The following is a 20,416-nucleotide window of genomic DNA, read 5'->3' on the forward strand; positions in this document are numbered from 1 at the left end:
TCCTAAAGCTTCAGACCCACTGGAACAACCGATTTCTGTTACAGGAGACAGCCCCAAAGGTGATCACAGGTGGAAGATCTGCTGGACTCTGAGCAATGGTGTTTAGAGGACAATGAGAGAGAAGAACAACAGAACCATTGGATGGCAGCTGCTCATGAACTCAAGAGCCCCGGGGCTTTGTATGCCCCTGTCACTGCCCACTCATTCTCTGGATTCTCAGAGTCCAGCAAACAACCATAAATGATAGCTAACACAACCTTGGTTTGCTTCTGCCAGTGAAGGGAGGAGTGCTTTTCAGGTGAGGAAACTGTTACACCTTTAAAAAGATTATTTAAACGGAAGGGTTTGGTCTTCAGTTAATCACAGCTTCCCTCAGAATTCACTCAGTGTAGCTATCACGAAGAACAAAAGAAAAGGCCTGTGAGCTCACCCCAATTCAAAGACCAGGCAACAAAATGCTTCAGAAAAAGACCTCAAAGATCAATAGGAACCACTGAGCCATCTGTAATTTCAAAATGTAATTCTGGGGAATGCACGCATATGTTTTGGGGAAATACACATGAGAAGTATCTATTTCTGACTAGGCTGTACTGATTTAACTCTATTTAGGGTAGAGTTTGCCCTTTGTTTTCTAATCAGTATCTGGTATAAATGTAATGCAAACACACAAACAAACGTGAGCGTGATTTATTGAATCTTTTTTAGGTTATTTATTTCAATTGTGAATTTTGCGTGAGAATACTGTGACTGTAAAACCCTACACTGTTGTACTTTCTAATAATAGGCATCTGTTCCCCTTCATTAACTGATACAAAGACAGTTTTCTTTCAGGAACAGGAGAGTGATGCATCACTGTGTAACCAGTGATACATCCCACAGCTCCATCACCAGTACAGGAGCATCTTTTCCAAGCTGAACATTTCATGGACTATGCAGACATACAGAGCATCCTTCAAGTCATAAGCAGCAAGTCTTTTCCTGTCACTTCTCTGAAGAATTTGCCTTAATTTAAGAGGAAGAAATGCTTTTTAGTAACTCTTCTTTATTGACTTTGAGGAAATAAAATATTTCTCAACATTTCAAGTGGAAAGAAGCTTGTTCTGTAAAGGTGGAAGATTCTGAAAGACTTAATTTTTTTTAATATTTATTCCTCCATTTAATAAACATTGAGATATTTGTCTGTAATCTAAGAATTTAAATAAATTCCTGAAATATCAGAAACTCCTGAAGTTATTGGCAGCAGCAATCTGAACAAACAACCACCACACTCCCCAGCCACGCATCACATAGCACCTGCAGGAGGGCAGCAAGCCCTGATCTGCCACATCACTAGCCATAACTTCTGCCAAAACACAACAGCTTGAGCAGCACTTGAGAAGTTCCTGTGTAACTGTAAAATCATCCTTTCTGGAAGAAGCAGAAGGCAAAGATGCACATCCATGACTACACCTAACAGAAAACACATTTTGAAGCTGGCAGAAAAAAAAACAATAGATAGAAACAGAATGGAATTCAAGAACCTTCACACTATTACCATTTCCTGAATGATTTAATTAAATCTTAGAACACCTAACAGCAGATTTTTTATATACAGACAAGGCAGGTAGATCGTCCACGCTGAAAGTAATTATGCATTTTAAAGAACTTTTCCTCTTTATGAACAAGTGTTTCTCTGCTGGGTTTTTGAGACAAGACTTCCTTTCAACAAAAGAATGCTGAGTTTTAGCTGTAGTTAAAATAATACTTTACATATCTTTTTCCTGGCATCATCACCCATTAAAGGGACTTTGAGCAGCTTTTTCCTAATTCTTGCCCTGGTGCTTGGCTGCTTGCTCTTGCCCCTCAGTGCTGAAAAGATCTTGGAGGGTGTACATGGAAAAACAGGATTTGCAAAACTTCCTGCTACCTCTCCTCTTCCTTGGAAGGCTATTTTTAACCCGGGTCAGTTCCCTCACTGTGACTCACAGCAGCACCTCATTTACAGTTGCCCTGCACATGAAGTGGCAATTTCAAAGGAAAATACACTTGGAACTGCAGTTGAGCCAGTGCTTTCCCCACACCTCAGAGCAGACCTGATTCAGACACAGTTGTTTTCCATGGAGGGGTTTACAGTGTTATCCCTGTATGAAAGCAGGGCTTTTTTTGCAATTACCACTGTAGTATCAGTCTTCTTGTTTATAAAATGCTTTACCTGTTACAGAGACAAGACAGACTTACAAACTAACACTCCACAACACTCTCCCAGCACGACAAAAGAGCACCAGTATGTCACAGAATCCCACCCAGTGAAAGGTTCACACGGCACCAGAGGATGTTACTGCAGGTCTTCACACCCACCCAACAATTTCACAGCAGCAATATTCTTGCACTGGAATGTTCTCACATTTCAGCTGCAATAGAAGAATACAACTTTTTCTCTCCTCACAAGATTCCAGAGGTGACTGGAAATATCTCACCCACCACACGTAGAACATCAAGCGCAACCAAATCGTCAGCTTTGCTCAAGTCCCTCACAACCACAGTTTAGATACAGTGTTTAGCACCTATCAAGAGTCTGTGAAGAACCCCCAGTCATGGTTATCTGGGTGGTCTAACAACCATGATGGATTTTGGAAAGGCAGAGTACCACAGCATAGACTTCACGCTATCCTAGCAACAGCTCCAAGGCTTTTGGCTGATTTGGAAAACATAAGAACAAGCTTGAGTGAAACTAAAAATGCCAGTGAGAGCATAACTGTAACCCAGACATAATTATGTCTGAAAGAGGCTTGCAGGAAGTTCTAAACTGCAGAACACAGACCAAACTAAAAGTTCATTATGACCCAAGGGTCATGACCTCCTGTGTTAGGAAAATACCTACTGAACACTGCACATGCTGATCCGCTGGTAGGAGCAGTGCTGCATGACTGCTAAGTCATGCAAAAGGTCTACAGGAAGCTTAGGTTTTGGGAGGTGACAGGAATTGGGTTTTAGAACCTGAAACCAAAGCAAATGTTTTGCAGTATTCTTCACATGTGGCATTCTTCCACTTTACTCACACAAAGATGTCGTCTTTTGGCATGATATGATTTAAACCTTCATCCATTTGGAAGATTTTGTGGAATCGGTGATTATACACATCTGTCACCACCATCTAGAACAGCAAGTGATATTGGCAAAGTGATTATAATAAAAGCTTACATAAATCTAGGCAAACTACCTTTAAATTTAACCAAGTTTCTTCTAATTCTCTCACAATTTTCGAAACACCAACACCAGTTGTACTTAATTTTTCTGTCCCTTTTGCTAAACCTCTCTACTACAATGGAACTATCAGAACAAACACAGACTGTTTCATGCATCTTTTTAATTTTACAAGCAAAGAACAGCATTTTAACTTGTTACAGTTTTGCCACTAGCCCACTAAATTCAGCTTATCATCCATATAAAAGTTAGGCCACCAAAATGCTTCAAGAAGAACAAGCATTTATCAAAATTACTGTCTGCATTTATCCTTACGTTTTCTGCAGGAACACCAGAGAGTTTGGAAAGTGATTCACACAGATCCAAGATGGCCCCCATCATTGGCACCACAACCCGATACTAGAAACAAAGATAACATTATGCTTACACCAGGGAAAATAAACCCATGCAAGGCAGAGAGCAAGAAAATGGAAAAAAAAATCTTAAAACTCTTAAATCTTTAATTTGTAGGAGTTCTGCTGAAGTTAAGGTCATAACCACATACTTCAAGGTCTTCTGGATCTCAGCTTTACCTTACAAAGCAGGGATTTGGAGGGAATGAAAGCCTTGAACAGCTGGCCTTCTGCTGTGATCAGGCTCAGCAGTAGTAAAACCCAGAAAAAAAATAATCACCAGACATAGCAGCTTGCTCAGAACATAAAATTGTTTTTTCTTTTTGTATTAAAAAACATCTTACAGCTATTCTTTTTGATGCTGCTAAAGGTCAAGGCAAAAACCTTGATAGACATGGAAATACTGCCAATCAGTCCCTCCAAAACTGCATTGGGGCATCCAAGTCACTCTACTTGGGTGCCCCAGCTTGTGCTTCTCTGACATGTGGCAAGCACAAGGCTAATTTAGGGATGTGTGTGTCCATTTGAAAATGAAGTGTGGGGCAAATTTAAAACAAGTCTACTGAGGAGGCTAAAAAAGCAAACATGTAATTTTTCTTTTTTTTTCCCCAAGAGGAATTGTTTTTCAACTCTGTTTGAAATTCAGAGACATTACCCATTCAGGACCACAGAACCATAGAATATGCTGAGTTGGAAGGGACCCACAAGGATCACCAAGCCCAACTCCTGGCCTTGCACAGGACACCCCAAGAATCCCACCATGTGCCTGAGAGCATTGCCCCAACATTCCCTGAACTCTGTCAGCCTTGGTGCTGTGACCATTGCCCTGGGGAGTCTGTAAAAGTGCTCAATCACCCTCTGGGTGAAAAACCTTTTCCTGATATCCAACCTAAACCTCCTCCGACTCAGCTTGAGGCCATTCACTCCCTTGGGTCCTGTCCCTGGTCACAACAGTGAACAGATCAGTACCTGCCTCTCTGCTTGCCTTTGTGAGGGTGTTGAAAACCACAATGAGGTCTCCCCTCAGTCTCCTCCAGGCTGAACAAATCCAGTGATATCATAGAGCTTCCCCTCCAGACCCTTCACCGTTCTCTCATGGCTCTCTTTGGACAGATAGATTAATGTCTTTTTTATATTGTGATGACCTAAACTGCCCCCAGCAGTGCAGTGCAGAGCAGTGCAGAGCAGAGTGGGGCAGTCCCATCCTTTGACAGGCTGGAGATGCTATGCCTGGTGCACCCCTGGACACAATATAAGTTATACCTTTATATTTTCCAAGGTAACACAAGGTAAACATCACAGTGTAAACACTCTGCTGCTTTCAGAAAGCAGCACATCACACAGGTCATCTCACTACAGGAAGCCACTTCCAGCAGACCATGACCCTAGTTTCACAACCTGAGAGTTTACAAAGTCACTCGATTCCATATCCCAGATTTTTCCTTAAAAAATCCTAACTACCTCACTCAAAGGTGGACATCAATGTCCTTTAGATTACTTTAAGAGTCTCAGCTTTAAACCTAAAAGAAGAACTCAGATGACTTAAAGAATTTGTGTCTTCAACATGCCTCACCTGGACAGGTCTGCGCTGTGGGTCTGCATATACCAGGGTAACTTCCATGAGACGATCCCTCCTCAAGGGCAGCGGGAGAGTTAAGTAACAGAAGGGATCAAAGGTCACAGAAACTTTAGAGCATTTGGGACAAACAAGGGTAGACTTGAAAAGACCATGAAAAATGTCCACAATGATGGAATCATTCCTCAGCCTATGATTCTCCCACGCTTCTTTTGCCACCTCCTATAAAAATAATTAAAAAAAATATATTAGAAGTTATTTCTTGCAAAGATTTCTACAGCATGGTGAGCACCAGGATCAGAGAACTTGGAAAATTGATAGTGATGGGTCAACTTCACAGGAAAGGGGCTCTATCAGTTTGTCCAGCATAACACACTGGGATTTCTTCCCAGTGAAATTAAGGCCTTGATCAAATCAAATTTAATCTATCTGTTTGAGCTGAGTTTGATCAAGTATTCCTTGGTGCACACAATGCCAGAGGCATGAATGGAGCTGAGGGGACCATGACAGGGTCACATGCTGCTCTTCAGGACAACCAGGTATGTTCCACTCTCCATGACAAATAGCCTGCTGCCCCCTGATTTGGAAAGGCAACTGCAGTTACAGCTTCCAATAAAAAAGTAAAGAGAGTTTTCTTCTTGGGAAATGAAGGCCATGTTTCCAAAGAAAGTCTAAAAGAAGACAAATTACAAGCCCTTGAAGACTTTCACAAGACAACTTTTAAACTCCTTATCAAAGGGCATCTGGTAACTGGCATTTCTTTATTTAGTACAATCAGAGGCTGCTCTTAGCTTGAGACTTTTAATCTGAGGAAGAAAACTGAGCACATTAGGCCTCTATCAGGAAAAACTCATAAGAGAATTACTTTTTTCTATTTAGATAGAGTGCCACAAGGTATGACAGGGTTCTCCTGTGCCAGGGACACTGCACTGTAGGAAGGGTGCTTGCGTGGCCTGTGAGCAGGAAGGCCAGGAAGTGTCCCAGAATCCAAATATAAACACCCTGGGAAGCACCACCTGCCCTATCCTCAAGTAAAGGGCACCATACCGAGTCAGGTCTGCCATTGGCATCCTTCAGCTCCAAGTAGGGCTTCTTCTTCACTCTGTTTAAATCCTCATGCAAGCCATCTAGGAGAAAAGCCAAGAGCTCCTGGGAATCCTGCTGCTGGTATCCTGAAAACTGAGGAGCAAATCGCCCAACCTGTGTCTGAAACACAAAGGCAACAGTGAGGGTCTAAAAAACACTCAGGTCACAGCTTTTGCAGAGATCAGCTCCCCACTACCTTCTGCTGGCTGTAGGCCATTGTGAACTGGATGCTAATGCAGGAAACAGTGACAGAAAAATTTTCCCAGCTACTTTCAGTATTTCAGCTGAAAGCAGCTCTTCACACTGAAGCAATGAGAACATTACACCAATAAAACAACATTCTAGACAAGGGGATGCATTTTGCTCTTCACTTTGTAATTTAATGGTCTAGATTTGTAACTTGCACACCTCTTCTCACTGACCAAAGCTCACAGCTGGCAATTCATATGACCTTGCCTAGTTTTGCAGCAAAGATCATTCTGATTCATCTGTAAATACCTCTCAGGCTAGGAGGTCATTTACTAAGTAACATTAAACAGCAGTAACCAACTCTAAGGAATGACACTGTTCAGTGGCAAATTCCTTCCTATACCTCAAAAAGCATTTATACAAAACATGAAACACTGGAGCAATTCTGTCCTTTCTGCCTTCGTAACATCAAAATATGTGGCAGGCACATTAGCTTTCACTGTTTCTTCTGTCCCAGAGCTGTGCTACAGGAACATGACACACTTACTTTAAACATACGTGGGGCCACGTGAGACTGTCTCCCAGACCACATCTGTTTAATGAGATCTGCATAGGCTTCTGCTATTTCTCCCCTCATCCCCAGTGGGTTGTTCTGATTTATTTCAGCCTCATATTTATCTTCCAGGAAATAGTCAGTCAGAGGAGGAGTATTACTCAGGCACTGAAAAAGCGTTAAGAAAATTAATTTATGGCACAGAACAATACATGCATGTGACAATGAAACAACAAAACCAACTTTCACATCAGAACATGTACCAAGTTAACAAGACTGGTAAGAATTAAGAACATGTTTAGTAAAACAAACAAAACAAATTAAGGCAGAAATTTGCATTTGAAAGATTCGTATCTAGAAAATTAAAGCCTAATGGTAAATATAAGAAAGAAAGTAGTTGGTCCTTAACATGACTGGCTTGCATGATAAATTAAGATTGAAGTATGTCTGAGTTAAGACACTTTGACAATAAAAAAATAAAGTTGTCTCAACTAAGTCCAAGAAAACAAAGTGGCTTAAGGTTACCATGATGCAACTAAAAATAAAGTCATATTAAACAAAAAGCAGGGCAACCCAAGTTTATTGTGGTGTCCTGAATACCACATGCATAATGCATTACAGTTATTTTAAGACGTGTTCCAGATTTCAAAGCCATCCCAGAGTAACTGAAGTCATTTCACAGTACTGGTACCACATTAGAAGTTTGTCCATTCCTTAAATCAAAGTTCATACAATTTGTCTTACATTTTTTTTTAACTTCTTAGCAAAAAACTACCCCTAACAAGTTTCTGCATTCTTTAAAATGAACAAAATAATCCTGAGAAATTAAGTTTAAAAGTAGCTTTGCATTACTGTTTCAATCTTAACCAACTGCACAATGACCCTGAACCCCTCCTGTGGCTTTTCACACTCTTAATTTTTCAAGAATCTTTAACATAGGCCCAGAACTGCATGCAGTGACCAGCTCATGTCACCTCTGCAGCCCACACAAGTCAAAACATCCTCCACGCCAGCCCATTTTTGGCAGGGCACACCATTGGGACCTTATGTTACAGTCAGGCATCTGTTTAACACAATTTTCCCCTGGCCATTTCAGATGCCACATATTTCAGATTCAGTCCCCAATACTGTTGTATCTTTTATAGTATTAACGCGCTAAACATAAGGCAAACTAAACATGAACTGATTTTTTGGTCTGGTTTTTTTAGGTGTAGTCTCCTCAAAGAATCACATTAAAATATTCTTTTCATTTGACATTTTAATCCACAATATCTATGAGACTGGTATTTAACTCTAATGAGGGCTCTTTCTAATTCTTACCTGTAATGCAGAATTCATGAAGCAGGTGTTTCCAAGGTTACTGAGTCCACAGAGTCCAGGCTGTGACAGGGAAGCACTGTCTCTGCAGTTGTAAGAGTTACAAACAAATCCAGAACCTCTGGAAAAAAAGACAATACAGTGAACTCCACAATGAGTTTGTCGTGTCTCAGTACTACTTAAAAGTCACATTAAATACAAGTCAGAAAACTGTTTACTGAATTTTTTTAATCAGGCTACCTGTTTCTGCTGCTTCATAGGGGCTAATACTGAATACCAGAAACATGAAGTACACGTGCTAACTTTGGAAACATTAATCCTTACAAAGGCTATTATTAATTTATGTCTCATTACACATTCATTTCCTCTGTCTGTAAGTACACAGCACATCAGCCTAATGCAGCAAGAGTCTATATAATACACTTCAAGAAATAGTAAGAAAATTATGATCTGTACCTGGAAAGGCTTCTATCACAACGGAAGAAAAAGAAAAGAATATAATCCCTTCCCTCATGCCCCGAGTCACCTCAAAAATCAGGCAGTTAGTAAGCTCTGGAACATGCACTATTTTGCAAGTGAGCAAGGAACAGCAGAAGGCAGTGGTTTCAAAAAGCAAACTCTGATAAACAGGTACCCAAGAGTAACAGAACTCCTCTAGGGCACCATCACACTCCTTCTCTATATAGGCAAGGATGCATGGGATCACTCACACAAAGGGTGATGAAACAAAAAGAACATTCCTGCTCTTACCCCCTGCCCAGGTGGGAGCTGTTCAGTCCATAGGAGTTACTGCTATCACCGTTAGTAATGACAGAAGTGGCAGACACTGAGGAATAAGAACTTGCTGATGATTTTGAAGAGGTAGTAAAGTTTCTGCTAGTTGCAGTGCTTGATCTGGGAGAAAGGAAAAAGAAGTAGAAACAGTGCTACTACTTTTTTTATCCCCAGCCCCACCTCCCACAAAACTCCAAGGACTTGCCGAGTTACAGTTAGTTACCCCACACAGAATTTACTGCTTTCATCTGTTTGATCACACTTCCAAACACTTGTCTGGAACAGAAACATCAGGAAAAAAGCACCAGAAATAGGAGCAACAATCATTACTTAAAGGCATCTGTGTTCCAGACAGAAATAAGTAGAAATTCAGACAGTGTAAGTGAGAGGGAAGCAAGCTTTAATTTTATGAGTAAACCACCTTGAAATAAGCAAGCAAAAACCCCCAAACCTTAAGACCACAAAGCACTCTACCTGCATTAAAAAGTGACCAGGTCAATGCTTCCCTACCTGAAACTCAGAGCATCTATTCAAACACAACATTCATCAGGAAGAAGATAACCAACAAGGCACTAAAATTCAACAGTGTCCTGTCATAGCTCAATAAAAAAAAAAGCAAAACCACAAGATAGCATTACATTAAAGTAGTAAGCTCAAATAAATTATTGTGACACTAATTAATTTCCCTTTAGTAGGAGTTGACTGTGATTTGGTTTAATCTCTCAATCCCAAATATACACACAAAACTGAAAGCAAAAAGGTGCAGAACACCAACAGCCACACAACAGTGGCTACTACTCCCAAAGCAGAGCAGAGAGCCAGCAGAGGACAGGGCCCTCAAGCTTCAGCTTGCCCATTTTTTTTTAATGTGGCCCTCATCTGGAAATGATACAAACTAAAATGCATATTTACAGTTCATATGGTACTAAAAAAATGTGCTGGAAAACCTCTGTGGGGCAAAAACTATAAGACAATGAACAAGCCATAATGGCCATGACAAGGCAGAATAGCTGGACAGCCTGAACAGTTTGGAAATGTAATAGCAGCAAAATAAATACAGAAGTAAACAACAGGAGCTTCCAGATGAAATTGGAAAAACCCCCTAACAGTCAAACCCTGAGGCATGCTAAAACAGCCCACCAGCCAGCACAACAAAAATACTATACTAAAAAGTACCCTAGAAAGAATGAGCTCTACCTAAATAACTAAGATAACCATTTCTGGGACAATCCACAACATTCTGTCATTACATGTTGGAGGTGGAACTTCAAGACTACCTGGACACCAAAGTAAGATCAATGAGAGAACAGAAGCTCTAGACTAAACAACAATTATCAGACTCATGCTCATGTGTGTGTGTTTCAAGGGTCAAGAATAAAATAATTTATCTAACAACAGCATGTAAATCCATTAGGAACACATTTTAAAGGTTTGATATAGTGAATTACCTAGAAGCAAAAGGGAGCAATCTAGAAAATGCTAGACTTGAAAACTGAGCATCTCTGCTTAACACATTTGATCTCTCAGAGAACAGAGAAACTCAGAAAATCATATGAACAAAATCTATTGGTGAAAAAGGAAAAGGAAAACAATGTCCTAAGGGATTTCAAGATTTCCAATAGAAGCATAAAGACAGTGTTTCATCAAGAGCCACATGGCAACCAAAGAGTTCCAAGTACTTCAACAGCATCCTACACAAACAACAACAACAAAAAAAAAGCTAAGAACTACAGAAGAAGATAAAAAACGGATCAGAAAGCAAAAGTAAGACGCAAGTCACAGAATGGGGAAAAGTCTACCTACAAAGTCATCCAGGATCTTGAGCGAATTCCTGCTACAAAACTGAGAAGGTTCATGTAAGTAGCAAAACAAGAGAGGCTAACAGCTTTCCATGTGAAAAATCAAATACGCTTGGTAAGATAAAAAATTCTACATATTCCTACATTTTACATGTTACTCATCTATGTGTAATAACTGAAGAAAGGATTTACCAAGAACAGCTGCTTCCTCTCATTTCACAAGATGCTCACCAAGGTAGCCATTAATTCCAGGTGAAGGGCACAGAGAGCAGCTAAGAAAAACATTTTTCTCTGAAAGCTTCCCACTTTTTAAGCCTTTGTTGGAAAGCTATTGTTAATGACCCCACAGTACTGCAGAGTCCCAAGAAGATTGCCTCATTTGCACACAGACGTGTCAACAGAAGACCTGGATGCCAAGTGTTTATCCTCAATGCCACAAAAAGGGTTTCTGTGAAATGTGCAGACTTTGGTCAAAGGCATCTGCCCCCTCCACTGCCATCTCTCAAAGTATGTGACTTCTGCTCCCTCAGTAATGGAGGCCCCAAGACCTTGCTCTGAAGTAAGAGAATAAAGTTACTTCTTCTTTGAAATCTGTGACTTGGAGCCTTCCAAAATGTTCTGGCATATTCAGCAGGTTACCACTGAAACATAACTTCATCTTTACAATACTGAAGCACACTGCCCCCATCTACAGGTAAAGTCAGCTGCTTCATGTCTTGCTACAAAATCTGTCAAAAACCCACACAAATGACAAGTGAGGAGAAATCTGGAGATTTACAGGATGAAGAGGACAAAATCAGATCAATCTGAATCCATATGGCTGTTAAATAAAAAAACCTCCTAAGCTAAACAACTTGATAAAATCTTGTAAAAGGTTTTCAAGTGGTTAAAAGACAAAGACAGAAAAAGCATCTCAATTCAGTTGAGGCCACCTTCAGAGTAGAGTCAGTCCTCCTCCCTTAAACAACCAATAATAAAATAGCCATTTTGTGACAAAAAAAATTTTGTCAGAGCAAGCTAATCAGGGATTTCCATTTAATTGACAAAGCAGAGGCCATCATAGATGCTCATTTAGAAAGATCTTACATGCAAAAGCCTCGATAACTTATGTTACATCCTCAGTGCTCCTCTTCAAGCCTGGCATCTGCTGCAAACTCCAGCATGTCAAAGTCATGGAATAAAGATCTGCACACAAAATATTTAGTCCAGTTGCTGAAGGGGTCCTCTGAAATCACACAGTGTCAGCACACAGTGCCATGAGTAAACAGAGCAGCTGGAGGAGTAAACAGCAGGAAAATTCTAGCTCCAACCAAAGAACCAAAAGGTATTTTACTGCTGAATATTGCAAAGGGAGACAGAGAATTACCAGCACCTTCACTCTAGTTTTGAAATACAATACCTGACAGAAAAGGTGTTATTTTTATAGATCTAACACAATTTCTTGCTTGTTTTTGCTAAAAAAATTATATCCAGGATTAAAAAAAAATGTGTACTAGTGCTGAAATGGAATTCTTCTAACTCAGGACTTTATTTTGGGAGTCTTGTAAGTAACAATTCAAGAGTACTAAGTTCCACAAAGTCATTGATATTATCTCCCTTCAGAAACAAAGTATGCCTCTAATTTTGGAATTCCTAGAATTATAATCCAGTCTCTCTCCTGAAACCTTGTCTAGAAGTAAAAGCAGTTTCAAACTACAGCAAGAAGGAAGTATTTTGTCCTTTAGGGAGCAGCTAACTAATGAACAGCAGTGGCCAAGCATAGGCTGAACGCACCACCCAAGGACTGCTGTGGAGTTTAAGAGCATTTCTCCTGTAAAATGTCAGCCAGATTGATGGCTCAGGAAACACAAGGATGGCTGCCAAACGTGTGGAAAAGCTATTTCCCCTGGTAGGGGGCCAGTGCCTCTGACAAGCAGCAAATGGTGGGGAAAAATCCTGATGACACAGAACCCACCCATCCCATAGTCACTTTGCACACACGCTCTAAGAGGAGGAAGGATATGAAGTCCCAGCTTTCCAGAACCTCTTCTGGCACTTGAGCAGTGATGCAGGTGCACACCATTTCTCTATCAACAGCAGAGAGCTCTATATCCTGTTAGGTTTATGTCATCAAAACTCTAAATTCAAGAAAAACTCTCTCATATGCTTTCAGTATTATCGTGATGCAGCCCAGAAAAAGAACTCCAAATACTATGTTCCCCATGTATTTACTGCAGCTGAGAAACAGAACACTGAAGCAAAAGTCTTCCTGAGACAGGATGAAGCACAAGACAAAGAACAAAAGAACAGATAATCCTGTACGTATCACTTAATACAATTCTTTCAGCCACTGTTATCAGCATCAAGTCAAACAATTTCACAAGTTTCATGTTACAATAAGCAAGTATTTTTGTCATTAGAAAATATTAACTACCAATACCAACTTTCATTTATGTATCACTAAAGGTTATATCGAAGTCTTTACATATCAGACTAGCTGCTGACAAAGGACAGTTCTGAGGCCTGAGAATGCTACATGGCTCCTTTTTAGCTTTACTTCATGTGAAACAAACAGTTATGATCTGGTCTTGCACAGCTGCCTCTCCCATAGACTGTCAACCAGGTACATGATATGAATGTTGCTTTCCACATGATACTTCTACAGGAAGTTCACTGTAATTCCACAGGCATTCTCCTGATTCATTTACACAGTATGACCTCTCAAAGTATTGTTTCAAAACAGGTTTCACTGACCTATCTGATCAATTCTTCAAGTTTAACACTAGTGTATCTTGATTTCAAATGAGATCACTTGGCAGCAAGTTCTGTAAGTTAACTGTATTGTACAGAAGAGCATTTGCTTTATCAATATCAACTCTGATGGCCCTTGGGATGGAACCAAGTAGGCCATCAGGCAGGTACAGTCATCAAATTCTGCTCTCTGCAGTAGGACCTGACATAAGCAGTTCCTTATCACTGCAAACAACTTCCATTCTACACCATTCACTCTATGCACTCAGTATTTCACCAAGCCCTGCAATTACCCATCTCTTCTCCAAATCAGACAGCACTGAGAGAATCGGTGCCATATTTACAGGCTTCTATAATTGGCTCTGGTGGCAAGGGGGGTTGGTCAGCTATTTCTACACCCTTTTTAAGGGGGAACTACCAGAACTCTGAGCATTCACCACTGGCAGGTTTGGAAATACACTTCAAGATCCTTTGTGTTCCACAGCAGTTAAAGACAGATTATTTGTTTCACCGTGCAGTGTGCAGACATAGCTTTTTAAGTAGACTAGTTCAACGCAAATAGCACTTTTGTCTCCTAAGCACTACAGAAACCCTAAGCTATTTAATCCTCACACAACCTGTATGAAATAGGCTTTAAAACACACTCTTGCTAAGACAAGAAACCAGCAGCAGGACAACTGAAAAATATTCATATTTGAGATTTTCTCTCCTTCAAAAAAACCAAAACAAAGCAAGCCACAACAGCCAGTGATAACCAGGCTTTCACAGAGAACATATGGTCACTAAAGCCTAGCAAACAAGCTGCACAAAGTAACAGAAACCTTTAGAACATGCTTGCTTACTTTGCCAGGCAATGCTGTCCAGGCCACGTGCCATCTTCATTTTTCACTTCTATTAAAACAACCTGAAAGAGAGTGCAGGTAATAAAGGTAACTGCAAGTCTGTCACACATTTTGCAAAAGCATTAGCTAATCCCATTGTCAATGTTTGCTCAAAGTACATAAAAGCAAGTGAAAAAAAATACACATCAGCAAAAGCACTACATGAGACAAAAAAAAAAAAAAAAAAAAAAGAGAGAAAAAGTTATGCCCCTTACCTGACCCTGATAGAGTCCTGCATCTTGCACTGTGCTATCCAGCTTGCTGAGCTGCTCATAAGTGTTACTCATGTACCTGTTCCATAGCCTGGTTTCCTTCTCAGCTGGGATATTAAATAGTTTTCTCATTTCCTTCTCAATGGTAGCTGTTCAGGAGGAAAAAAAAAACACCAAAATTCTGAAAACATGAGTACTTTGGAAAAAACATTAAGACATTCATTCAGCAAGGAGGTACATCATTTATCCTTCAAGATCCTTCAAGCAGAAAACATACTAAGGAAGTTATAATTGTTCATATAGTTTGTCTACTATTTAGTCTGAAAGAATGAAAAACTTCTGTTTTCAGTCATATATTTGCCTGTCAAGCCCTCAAACCAATAACATGCAGAACACACTGAGAACTTTCTGCCCAAAGGCCAACTTCTCTTCATCAGATAACACAGGTTCAAGTTTTCAGTCACTACTATCAAGTTACCCATAAAGATGCTTTTTTCAGTTTAGTGATGTTCATACAGGACAGCTGACATCATTTTTACATGAGAAAAACATAGCAATGAGAGAGAGAGAAAAGTCAGATTTACTCCAGTCTGGAGGTTCTGGAGGGCATGGATTATCTATTGAGACAGCCTCAGAGCACAACTTCATCTATTAAGAGAACAACTTACCAACAGTATCCGCCTTGCTGAAGTGGCAGCTGATGACATTGTCAGGATCACTGCTCTCACACAGCTTCAGCTCCAGGAGATAAACCTCAACCTTATAGTGCTTCACAAACAGCCCATACTCCACCACCTGCACACAGAAAACAAAGCAACACAAAGCTGCAACACTGAGCAATCTTCTGAGGTACACAGCTCCAAATAATGTAAGCCTTTTGGAGTATTGAGAGTCAAGCCATAATCTGAACACTGACTTGCTCCTAGATTCAGTCACCAGCTTGTTGGGGGTTTTTGTTTGGTTTTTAAAACATAGGAAATCCCAGTGCTTTCCTTCCACAGTGCAAAGTTCCAAAGGCCCATCATCACAGTTGAACTGACAATGTCAGCTAATTACCCATGAAAAATATTTGATCACACAGAGTATTCTACAAAAAAAAATTATCTTCTGCCTCTAGTCTTTGGCTAAAGTTTACATGAAGAAAGAAACAAGCCTGGAACACTGCAGCAAAATCTTTTCTATCGGAAGAGAGCAAACGAAAGCATTAATTATTTTTCTGCATGGTACACAGAATCTGCCTCATTACTCTCTCCTTGCAAGAACAGGAAAGTACCTCTGAAGTTGTTTTGATGACACTGCTTTATTTCAGAGTACTTTTCAAATCAATTTTGCTTTTGAGAGAATATTTCAGTAGGTACATTTACCCATGCCACTAGCTTCCAGCATAGTTTTAAAAGGTTTCCCTAAGACTGGACACCACTCTTCACTTACAGATCTTAAAACACATTATGCCAGAAAGAAAAGCACATTTCACAGGCCAGTTATGAGACAACTGCAATGTAACAGGAGTAAATAAGAAAAAAAAGAAAACCCCACACCTCAATTCTCTCCAGAGTTCTTAGCAGCTACAAAGCCTCTGAAATTGAGACCATATTTCATTATGAAAAAGCTGGCATAATTTTTAAGAGCTACAGTGTTTGAGAGGCATTTAGACAATGCCCTTAATTTGTTTTAACTTTCAGTCAGCCCTGAATTGGTCAGGCAGTTGGACTGTATGATTAAGTCCCTTCCAACTGAAATATTCCATTCTATTCATGTGACACCAGACTTGGTATGATCTACACCTAACATTTTACAGAAAAAACTACACAGATTTGGACAGAAACACAGAGTTAAGACCTAGACTTATAGTGACAATTCCACTAAGTTATGCTTCCATCTTCTGAGGGTTGTTGCTTTTAGAAGGTTGCATTAGATATGCAATGTGCTTTAAAGGTAAATAATTAACAAACACATTCGGAAACATCTTCAGCATTTTGCTTTTACAAGAGAAAGCAATACTCCCTGTTTAAACAGCTTCTTGACAGGCAGAGTAGACTTCTCTTTAAGAAAGCAAAAAAACCAAATCAAAAGTTCTCCTTTTTTTTTTTTTTTTTCCAGAATGTCACTAAACATGACTTCCTGTTCTCCAGTATTCTGTAGTTAGAAACAAATAAATAAGAGCCATATTCAGAAATGAAAGAACTCTTTCCAAGAAGTTCCTGATCAGACCATTGTGTCCATTAGGATGGAGGAATGGAGTCTCCTAATCACCTGCAGATGTCTTTTAAACAGCGTCTGACCAACTTCCTTGTTCTCTGCCAAAGTACAACTCAGGTCATGCCATTGGACAGCAACCTCAGCACAACTCAGCTGCTGAGGAAGCACACATACACCTTCCAGTGGGACTCTATAGATGACTGCCCAAAAGTATGTTTTGAGACTATCAAAAGAAACCTGAACCACAAATAAATCTAATCTAATCCTCCCGTGCTTGTCTCTGATCATCAGACACAGAGATGGAAGAAATATCATCTTTTAAAACCATAAAGATGCCTGAAAATTGCTTCCCAGATCCTACTTTTATGGACATTTTAATGTATGAATTACAGTTGATCTATCTTTAGGAAAAGGCTTAAAGCATTCAAGGACCACAAGTTTAAATGCTTGACTTTTAATGGCATCTGGGGAATACTGTAACCAGATCCAGCCCACGTTCTACTCAGGTGTAGCACTGGAGCTTCTGTGGCTCACTGACCCACCCTGGATTTTAGTAAGAGGCTATTACATCCCAAAAACCTACTATTCTGCTATATTTCAGCATCTCCTTAAATATAAAAACCCACTTCAGTTACCAGGTTAAGTACAAGCTGACAGTTTCACAGCAATTCAAAACTTTAAAAACTTACTCTCAACTGGACCAGAACAACTTGGCATGTTGTGTCTGCAAACCAGCATGAGCTCTGAGCTCTACCTACCCCCTTGGTAATTACAGCATTGAAAGCAACATCAGACACACCAAGAAAAGAAGGCTCACGCTGTTAACTCCAAGTGTTTCCCCAACAGCTGCCAAATCTCTTGCCAACTTCCAATTTTTTCAGAAAAGGGAGTGTGCAATTACATGCCAGGTTTTGTGAAAGCAATGAGTGAGTCCATGAAGGAAAGCTTCTTCACTTGGAGAGGCACTGATCAGTAACAGTTCCAGTTCTCCCTCTCAGCACAGACTTGCAATTCCTCAAGAAGTTACATGTTTGTCTAAAACCACATCTCCTTTACATGCTGTAATTATTTTCTCCTCCCCTACTTCTTGCTTACACAGGAGTTCTGTCTACTCAATTGAGTGAACCTGAGGTCACCTGGCATCCTGGGTTCACTCACCAGACATCAGAATTTCTTACTACATACAATCTCTAGCCCACACTGAATGACAACATTCCAGCACCACAGATCAGCACAAGAGAGGGATCTTACTTCCCTTCTGGTGCAACACTTTCCCAGGTCTTGCACACCTTACTTATGACACAGTGCTACTTAAATGATATTAAGTCCATACATTATATGAACATTTGATGTAGTGATTAGTCTTTTAATGGACCCCACAGACTGGCACTGCTCAATTTAGTCAGTGTAAAAGCCTAAGACTAAAATAAAAAGCCTTTTACCTATAAACACATTTCCAGAGAAAGAAAAGCAACTTGCCAATTTCATCTTCAAGAACACATTGTATACCCAGAATGAAGACATGACTGTATTTGCCAACCAAAAATAAGGCTTACAGGACAAAACCACATATCCAGCTCTTTACAAAGATTTTAGAATCATACAATTTTGGAAGAGAAAACAAGAATCACCTTATATTCCAGAGGAAACCCCTAAGCCATCTGTACTAAAAGACCCTTTATTCAAACGCCTCATTCTGTCCTCGAATATCTACAAGTTTGACTAACAACTTACACTTGCCAACAAAATACAAAGTATTCCATGCAATATAAAAGCACTGTACTGGGTCCAAAGACTCATAATCAGATCAAGGTTCAGGGTTCTCACCCCAAATAAACCATCAACTCAGAACCCCTGAACATTCGGGCATTTCAACTAAAATACAGTTAAGTTGTTCTTTCAGACAAGGCAAAAAGACCTTACATTATTATCTCCAAAGAGTTGCTGAAAATCCTGTCCTAGCTGACATCTGGCAAAATAAACCGTCTGTTTGATGGGGATGAAGAAATGAAACTAGGATGAGCAGAAGTTGATTCAGCCACACTTACTTTCCTCACAATAGGCTGCTGCCCGTCTATGCAGCCATACCACGCTACTAGTTTGTTCCAGGCTTCGGTGGGCACCAGCACGTAATCCAGCTCATCAATCAGGTGTTCTTTTAAACTCTGAGTTTCTGGATCTAAAAGGGAGACAGACGGCAGAGAGTACGGCATGTAACAGCATCTTTTCTTCTCCAGACCCACACACCGACTGCCGGGACAGCAGGAAACGCCAGGGCAGGCAGAGCCCGGCCAGTCCCCTCACGGACAGGGCGGTGCGGCCGCGTGCCCCCTCAGCACTCGGCTTCGAAAGCGAAAGCAGCGCGGGGAAGTTCCGCAGCCCAGCCCGAGCCGCGGCCCCGCTGCCCGCAGCACTCACCGCCGAACAGGCCCGAGTTGTCGATGGGCCCCGGGAACAGGCCCGCGTTGTCGACGGGGCCCGGAAACAGGTTGGGATCGCCGGCGCCGAACATGTCCCAGCTGTCGAAGCCCACATATTTCTTCCACTGTTTGAACCACCGGCTCTCCACCAGGTACCTGCAACACACGGCACCGCCCGGCGCGGCCCCTCAGCGGCGGCGCGGCCCGGCCCGGCCCGCGGGCCCCGCCGCCCGGAGGGAAGAGGGACGGGGAGGGAGGGGAGGCGCGGGTATGCTCACCAGGACTCGCCGGGCCGGAGGGCCGTGGCGAGGAGCGGCCCCAGCTCCGCCCGCTGCTCCGCCGGGTCCGGCCGGGCCCGTTCCCCGCCGGCCGCGGCCGCCGCCATGTCCGTGCGCGAGACCCGGCGCGGGCGGAGGTCGGAGCGCGCGCGAGCGCGCGGGCGGGCACGCGCCGGGAGAGTGGGAGGGACCCGCCCCGCCCGCGCGCGCTCATGACGGGGTGGGCGGGGCCGCGCGCGCCCTGGCGGCGGCCGCCATCTTGCGGCGGCACCGTGAGGGCGCTCGGGCGGGGTCGGTACCTGCCGCCCTGAGCGTCCTCCCCGGGCCTGGCCGGGAGCTGGGGCCACTGCAGGGAGACCCCGGGGAGCAGGACGACTCACCCCCGCGGGAATGGACCTCGTCCCCGAGAGGGCTTCGTGGTCGAGAGGGCTCCCGGGGCGGCCTCTTGAAGTCCTCAAATAAAAACACTTCTGCCAACACTCTGATCTTTTCTGCCTCTGTGGCAGCAGCAGCCCAGCCTTCCCCAAACCTGCTAGGGTGGCTGGTGACAGCCTATTGCTCTGACCTCCACACGCTCCTTTCTCATCAAGAATCTTGTCCCTGAACTATGATGCAATCAAGATCAGGCTGAAACCTTTAGTTCTCCATAAATATTTTATATTTCTCTGTCCCAGGGCAACCTCTGACAAAACAGGTGGCAAAAGCATTTGGCTGGACTGTGGTTTCAGTTTTAGGCCTCCATTTTCTCATGTGGAGCTCGCTGGTCAGGGTGCTGGACTTCAAATTGTTATGGGAATAAATGGGAATAACAGATGTGTGTGACTGAC

At 41.8% G+C, this 20,416-nt stretch overlaps 1 protein-coding gene across 2 annotated transcripts in view; it reads right to left on the reverse strand.

The window, feature by feature from the left end:
* The window catches only part of USP4 (ubiquitin specific peptidase 4), a 30,279-nt gene extending 10,532 nt beyond the window's left edge, over window positions 1-19,747 (reverse strand). The window contains exons 1-13 of one of the 2 annotated variants that reach the window (XM_085072761.1): window positions 19,590-19,747; window positions 19,310-19,467; window positions 18,940-19,070; window positions 15,361-15,487; window positions 14,696-14,841; window positions 14,442-14,503; window positions 9,047-9,190; window positions 8,300-8,417; window positions 6,974-7,147; window positions 6,199-6,357; window positions 5,149-5,373; window positions 3,499-3,582; window positions 3,039-3,133 (exon numbers count right to left, since the gene is read on the reverse strand). In XM_085072761.1, coding sequence (XP_084928887.1) covers window positions 3,039-3,133; window positions 3,499-3,582; window positions 5,149-5,373; window positions 6,199-6,357; window positions 6,974-7,147; window positions 8,300-8,417; window positions 9,047-9,190; window positions 14,442-14,503; window positions 14,696-14,841; window positions 15,361-15,487; window positions 18,940-19,070; window positions 19,310-19,467; window positions 19,590-19,696 — 1,730 coding nt within the window. In that variant the 5' untranslated portion in view covers window positions 19,697-19,747. The remainder of the gene's footprint in view (window positions 1-3,038; window positions 3,134-3,498; window positions 3,583-5,148; window positions 5,374-6,198; window positions 6,358-6,973; window positions 7,148-8,299; window positions 8,418-9,046; window positions 9,191-14,441; window positions 14,504-14,695; window positions 14,842-15,360; window positions 15,488-18,939; window positions 19,071-19,309; window positions 19,468-19,589) is intronic. The other variant, XM_085072762.1, reaches the window with a different exon arrangement.
* Between the last annotated feature and the right edge of the window lie 669 nt (window positions 19,748-20,416).

The sequence above is a fragment of the Lichenostomus cassidix genome, chromosome 12 (assembly GCF_008360975.1).
Source record: "Lichenostomus cassidix isolate B80296 chromosome 12, HeHo_3.0, whole genome shotgun sequence".
Taxonomy (NCBI): Eukaryota; Metazoa; Chordata; class Aves; order Passeriformes; family Meliphagidae; genus Lichenostomus; species Lichenostomus cassidix.